The 6,948-nt window shown below is 36.5% G+C and overlaps 1 protein-coding gene across 1 annotated transcript; it reads left to right on the top strand.

The window, feature by feature from the left end:
- Positions 1-1,882: 1,882 nt before the first annotated feature.
- On the top strand, positions 1,883-6,002 carry LOC113291166 (pentatricopeptide repeat-containing protein At3g22470, mitochondrial-like). The gene is made up of 4 exons (XM_026540731.1): positions 1,883-2,057; positions 2,142-2,363; positions 4,070-4,175; positions 5,786-6,002. Exons 1-4 carry the CDS (start codon positions 1,883-1,885, stop codon positions 6,000-6,002), a joined length of 720 nt encoding a protein of 239 aa, XP_026396516.1.
- Positions 6,003-6,948: the final 946 nt, after the last annotated feature.

Genomic DNA, 6,948 nt, shown 5'->3' with positions numbered 1-6,948 from the left:
TTAAATATAGGGAATAAAATTAGTATTTGGAAAATAATTGGATTGACATTGATATGCCTCTTTTAGACATACCAATTGAATACCATTTATAAGATTATACTCTAGTTTCGTAATTAATTAATCCCTTTGATACTAAATGGGACCTCTCGACCCTTAATAAATTGTTGTTGCAGATCAGATTGAAAAAATTACTCAAATTCGGCTCCTCCTTCTGGTGTTGACCCTCTTAGATGCATTAACTACTTCTGGACACTCAAATGGCTTTGTTTATGGCATATGTATACGCTTCTTAAATTCCGTTTGTTTATTTAGAAATGCATTAATAATATTTTTCCGTTGAAAAACTATCTGTTTAGATTTGGAGTTGTTGCCGATGAGATGTGTCCATATTTTTGTATGTGTTCTGAATCCTTTGATCATATTTCCTTCCACTACTCTTTTGCTAGAGAAATCTGGTTTACTTTAAATCTATCTCGGGTTACTTCTCACCAATCATTAAGGAATTGAATTCTTAGCTGGTTTGCACATAAACCTACTATTGATTCGGATAAAATGCACTCCCTTTATGTGACAGTTTTGTAGCAGATATGGAAGGTTAGATGCAAAGCTAGCATTGATCATGTAAAGTTGTGCCCTGTTAATGTTATTCATAGGATTAACAACCATATGAGCAACCTCAATCAGGCACAACATCTTTATTCATCTCTAAAGCAGATATTTTTTACTCCTCAGCTAACATCTGCTTTGTCGATGCTTATGTTGGGAAACATTATTCTCTTGCAGGTTGCAGAATTGTCTGCTATGAATCCAATAAAAAAATTTAGTCGCAAGATGTTGGCGTACATCAACCAAATCGATAATATAAGCGGAGGCAAAAGCTTTACTAACATCTATAGAATGAGCTAAGGAGTTTAACAAAGAGAAAAAAAAATTTGTATCGGATAATCTCTCTTTGGTAAATGTTGTAAATTCTTCTATCAGTCAGAAACTTTTTTCCTTGTTTACGGATTGTAAAAACATATTTACTTTCTTTATTTATGTTAAGCGTTCTCTTAATGGGGCGGGCTCGTGGCAAATAGTGTAGCTAAGTTAGCCCTCCTATTTCTGGGAAATTTTTCCCTTTCTGTAATTTTCAGTTTTTAGTAATAAAATCTTTGGTTTCCAAAAATAAAAAAAGTAGACTCAAAGAATATAATACAAGAATGGATAACAACAGAGCCAAACTTATGAAGGCACACTGGACAAAATTTCCAGCATACTTATAATGTTCGCCCATATAAAACAGCACAAGCTTGATTATTGGTATAAACTTCCCAAGCTACAAATAACCGAGAAGATGAGATCGGGACAGAGATTACGGCATTTCTTGGGAATTCCTCGTGTTAATTGCCTTTTAGAAAACTTATCAAAAAAAAAGAGACACATAAGAGAAATCTATAATTATTATCATCATTCATTTCTTCGCCATAACTATCATAACATATGACAACTTGAGAGCTATGCGGGGGAAGAGTGTAAATCTGGAAAAATTAAAAATCTTGATGATGGTTTGAAATACTTTGATATGTTGATTTTAGAAAGGCCATTACCAACTAAAAGTACATTTAATCATGTATTAAGTTCACTGTCCAAGATTAAATGCTACTCAGATGTGATTATGTTGTACAAGAAGATTAGTTTATCTGGGGTACAACCTAATCTGTATATATTTAACATTTTGATCATTTGTTTGTTTAAATTAGGCAAAGTTGATCAAGGGTTTTGTTTGCTTGGAGAGATTATTAAGAGAGGTTATCATCTAGATATTTTCACTTTTAATACACTAATTAAAGGGTTGTGTCTTCAAGAAAACATTCTTTTTTCATTCAAAGTGTTTGCTAAAATGACTCAGACAAGTATTCAACCTGATGTGGTTACATGTAATACTCTTATTGATGGGTTATGTAGAACTGGTGAAGTGAGGTCTGCTCTTCAGCTAAGAAACATGATGCGGAAATGGAACTGCAGATCTAATGTTGTTTCATATTTTGCGCTTATAGATGCTCTTTGCAAAGGAGGTTTAGTTGATCAATCTTTGGTTCTCTTCTCTGAAATGCGAGATTTGAAGTACAGTTCTTTGATCAACGGACTTTGAAATTCAGGTCGGTTCAATGAAGCAAAGAGACTGCTTGAAGAGATGGTCAGTAGAGGAATCTCTGCAAATTTAACAACTTACAATTCTATGAATCATGGTCATTACCTACATGGTCAACGGGAAGAAGCAAGAAAATATTTCGATGAAATGATGGATCGAGGGACTTCACCAGATACAATAACTTTTAGTATATTAATTAATTCACATTGTAAAGATGGGATTAGAGCTGGCAAACGGGCGGGCCGAGGCTGGCTTGTGACCAACCCGCGGGTTACGGGTTAATACAAGCCTAAGCTTGCGGGTTGAAATTATTCACGCGTGGTCATTTCTCCAACCCGCGCACGTCCCGGGTAAAGCTTGCGGGTTCACGGGAGCTCACGGGTTAGCTGGTTTTTGTTGAGTCAACTCGCCAGAAATCGATTTCTGGGCTATTTCCGGCCACATTCAGGCCATCTAAAGCTCCTTCCCAACCTAAGTACTTAATTTAACATTCATCATTTCATCTAATTCATTTGATATTTCGATTCAAAAACTCAAAACTGCAAAACTAGACTACTTTTGCATTTAAAGGATTAAAGGAACACAAATACTAGTCATTAGTAGTTTAAATACTTTAGTTACAGTACTTCATCAGTTCATGATGATATTTTCAACAAAGAAAAAAATCCTCCGAGACTGTAGCAATACCATTGTTTGTAATTTGTATCACCAAGTGCGACAATAAAGATATTAACAACCACTTCCTGCACAAAATATATATTGTGTGGTTAATCAAAAAAAGTGTTAACTGTCCAAAAAACATCTTCAATCTCTTTTCTACGCAATATTTGGAGACACTGGTAAGTGTTATACCTGAAGATCTTTGAGAAATTACTGAAGATCTTTGAGAAATTACTGCACCTGGAGGCTGGAGGTCTTCCACACAATATTAAAAAGAAAGGAACTTCAATTGAAACCTTAACAGAGAAATTGAAGAAAGGAGTTACTGGACAATCTATCAAGAAATTAACCTCTAACAATTCAAATAGAATCAAAGTGATGGAGAAATTCAAATTACCTAAAGATTAATTTGCACATGAAGGACTTCTACATTCAAAAAAAAAAAAAATTAAGTTCAAACCCTAACATCCAAAAAATTGAAAACAAAACAAAAAGAAATTAACTTTCGAAAACCATAACATTACCTGATGAGAATTGAAATCAAAAATAGGGTTTTGAAGAAAGGGGATTTTGAAGATACGAAGAGAAATAGGGTATGAGAAAAGGGGTTTATAGATATAGAATAGAATAGGGTTTTGAAAACATGGATTTACAGATATAAAAGAGAAATAGGGTTTTCCTTTACGGATTGGATTTTCCAGTTCCCCTCTTTCACTTTCAGTCTTTCTCCCACACCCACAGTCCCGCTTGCTTACACAGAGAATACTCAAGAGTCAAATGACTCAAATCCTCCAAGATCGAAGTTGTAGCAGACGGAGAAGACGAAAGAACTTTGTCTGTGAACTGACAACTGAGGCTGCCGCTGGGAAGTGCGGACGGAGAAGACGAAGTAAGTAGGGTTTTTTTTGTTTTTATACCATGGCTGCATGGCAGATTGGCAGGAGAGGAAACACGTATAGACATTAGTGACACCCTGCAAAAACGAAGTGCGGGTTAACGGGTTAACCCGTGATTGTACGGGCCGGACCGGGTTAACCCGTTTTTTTACGGGTCACCATTTCTCCAACCCGAACCCGGCTTGTTTAGAAACCAACCGGTCCGGGTTCGGATTTTCATGGTCCGGGCACGGGTTAATCTCGCGGGTTTCAACTTGTTTGCCACTTCTAGATGGGATGATGGAAGATGCTTGAGGTTTTATTGAATTGATGGAGAAGATAAACATAAAACCCAACCGGATTACTTGTAATTCCATGATCAGCGGTCTGTGTTTGACAGGTCGTCTAGAAAAAGCAATTGAACTATGGGACTGGATGGTGGAAAGGGGCCTTGATCCAGATGACTACAGCTACAGTATGTTAATGAATGAGTATCGCAATACCCGGTAACTTGGATGAAGCGGGGTCTACTCCAGCAAATGAAACAAATTGAATTGCAACCCACAGCAATTACTTAAAGTATACTGTTAAGAGCAACTGCAGTGGTGCGATCAAAACCAAAGATCAAAGATCAAAAAAAAGACCAAATTTTGGGTTTAGTCTGTGGTGTGACGCAACGGTAAATGATTAAAATTTCGTCAGGCGGACTTTAAAAGTCCGCCCCATTAAAATTCCATCAGGCGGACTTTAAAAGTCCGCCCCATCCTTTGTAAATTTTAACAGGCGGATTTTAAAAGTCCGCCTCATTAAATTTCCATCGGGCGGACTTTAAAAGTCCGCCCCATTCTTTGCAAATTTTAACAGGCGGACTTTAAAAGTCCGCCTCATTCCTTTTTTTTTTTTATTTAATTAAAATTTCATCGGGCGTAATTTAAATCTCCGCCCGTTAACAAGCGTACTTTAAATTTACGCCCAGCATCAAGCGTACTTTAAATTTACGCCCGACTATATTAGAATTTGGGGTTTGGTCGCGACCATATTTGGTCTGGAATTTGATCTTTGGTCCAAATTTGATCTTTACTCCGTCCCACTGTGTTAGGATCTCATCCCATAAATTTGGTTATACTCGCCCACTGTGGATGCTCTAAGTGGACTATACTGAGATGGAAGAGTTGCAATAACCTAGGATTTGTTCAATGAGATGTAAAAAGTGAAAACTACAATCACATCCATTTTTCATATTTTTCCTACTTTCAAACCCACCGACAAAAAATTTCAGACGCGCATCCATTTCCTCTGTGAAAATTTCTCCCACACCCAGAATTTCTAAAATTTCTTCCATGTTTTTCTTTTACGACTTCTTTTATTCTTCGTGAGCCTAATTTTCTCAAAGTGCTAAGAGAATCCTTAAATGAATCTGAGCTTTTCCCACCGCTACTCTTTCTTTTAGGTTGCAGTCTTATCTCATTCTTAGATCTATATACAGATTTAGTCTTCTTATTCGATCCTCTTCTTCAAAATGATATAGAAATTAGGGTTAATCCTCACATACAAAGTCCTGATCTGATCCATCTTGTAGAAGAAGCAGAACGACTGTTGAGATAATATATTAGTCGTTGTAACTTTTCACGGTGAAATCTATGAATGAAATTCAGATTCTGGTGAAATTTATAATTAAATTCGGATTGCATTTTAAAAATTCCGGCTCCCTTTCGTATTTAGTAGATTGCATTTGCTAATTGAAGGAAACCACTGTGAACAGAGATTGTTTACATAACAAGAATATGCAATTGAAGAAGAAGAAGAAGTGGAAGATGGTTCTGAGCAGAATCGGGTGTTGAAACTAATGATGCTATTGATGCTCAGTTGAAGAAATTGGTGTCTAAAGAAGTTATCAACTCATGGGAAGAGGAAGAAACTCATAAATGTCAAGTTAAATTCCTTACGAAATATAATTTCATGTTTAAGCTGCAAGAAATAATTCGTAGAGATATATAAATTTACTATGAATAAAACTACGGAGTAAGGGAAAATTCTAACGGATGCCAACAATGATGCATTTTGTGGGTTAGGGATAGTCGAGCATGCCTGTGGGATGTCAAGTTTGCCAATGCAGGAGTCTGTTTTCAATTTGTCAAAAATGGCGACGAATGGTTTCCATTGAAAGTTACAAGGCTAAAGAAGAAATCGCTTATGCTGTCTGCAAAAGATACTCCGTCGAATCAGATATCTCAAGTGAAGGGATTCGAAGAAATGACATAAAGACACTGGTATCCAACATTTCAAAATTATCAACTGCAGGAACTCTCAAAACTGAAGAGGAGGTGATGTAATGGGTAGAAATTGCAGACACATTTCTAGCTGATCTTGAAGCTCGAGCTGAATTAATAAAAGGATTAAATGATGAATTAATCCTTAAGCACTAATGGAAATTGGGGTTTTCCTGACCCACGGTCCCGACCCTCAATGGCGGTCAATTGACCGCGGACCGGTCAATTGACCGCGGACCGGTCAAGACCGTTGTAGATATAAAAAACAATCCAGAGCACAGTCCATAGCGTTTAAGTTGGTCGTTGAATTATTACAATTTTACCCCTTGCTCAACGACCGGTGAACCTAGCTTTTTCTATGGTTTGGTTTTCTAGGCGTCCATTTCTCCCCACTCTCCTTAAACCTTATCCCTTCATATCTCTATTATTTTCTCTCTCACCTCACCTCACCATCTCTTCGCAGTAAACCCCTCGACTCGTTCTCATCTCAAAATGGAAAACTTTCTTGTTCAACTTTCTTCATCTCACCTCTTTCTTGGTTTTTCTCTCTGCAAGTTTACACGATTGCTTCTGATCGACATCTGCAGGAAAGCAAAAAAAAAAAAAAAAACTATTTTGTTTCAATCTTCATTCACAATGGATCCAGATCTGGAAGGTGAAATAGAAGTGAATACCTCAACAATAATCGATTTCAATGGTAGTATGTGCTTTCAATGACAAAATACTTCTTGCGATTAATTGTGTAATTATCTACGACTCAATCTTCTTCATCATGTTCAATTAGAGAAATCTGATTTTTAATATTAGGATTAGGCTAATTTTGAAGCTCTTGCGTTTCTTGGTAATAGTTTCCATTGAAGTGTGATTTTTATTGATTAAGGTTGTAATTTTACTTAAACTGGTTCATATTGTGATTGCTGGTGTGGTGGTGGTGATGAACCAGAAGATGGTCAATTTCCTAAGAAGATTTCTTATTACACTGCTTATTTGTTTGTGATGTGTGGTTATT

This window comes from Papaver somniferum, chromosome 6, assembly GCF_003573695.1.
Source record: "Papaver somniferum cultivar HN1 chromosome 6, ASM357369v1, whole genome shotgun sequence".
In the NCBI taxonomy this organism is placed as follows: Eukaryota; Viridiplantae; Streptophyta; class Magnoliopsida; order Ranunculales; family Papaveraceae; genus Papaver; species Papaver somniferum.
This window is presented reverse-complemented; position numbering and strand designations above follow the sequence as displayed.

Bases quoted from the DNA above. Each gene is read 5' to 3' on its own strand.
- LOC113291166 (XM_026540731.1), top strand. From the start codon at position 1,883: ATGACTCAGACAAGTATTCAACCTGATGTGGTTACATGTAATACTCTT. The intron at 2,364-4,069 runs GCAAACGGGCGG...TGTGTTTGACAG, and splicing joins TAAAGATGGGATTAGAGCTG to GTCGTCTAGAAAAAGCAATT. The intron at 4,176-5,785 runs GTAACTTGGATG...TTGCCAATGCAG, and splicing joins AATGAGTATCGCAATACCCG to GAGTCTGTTTTCAATTTGTC.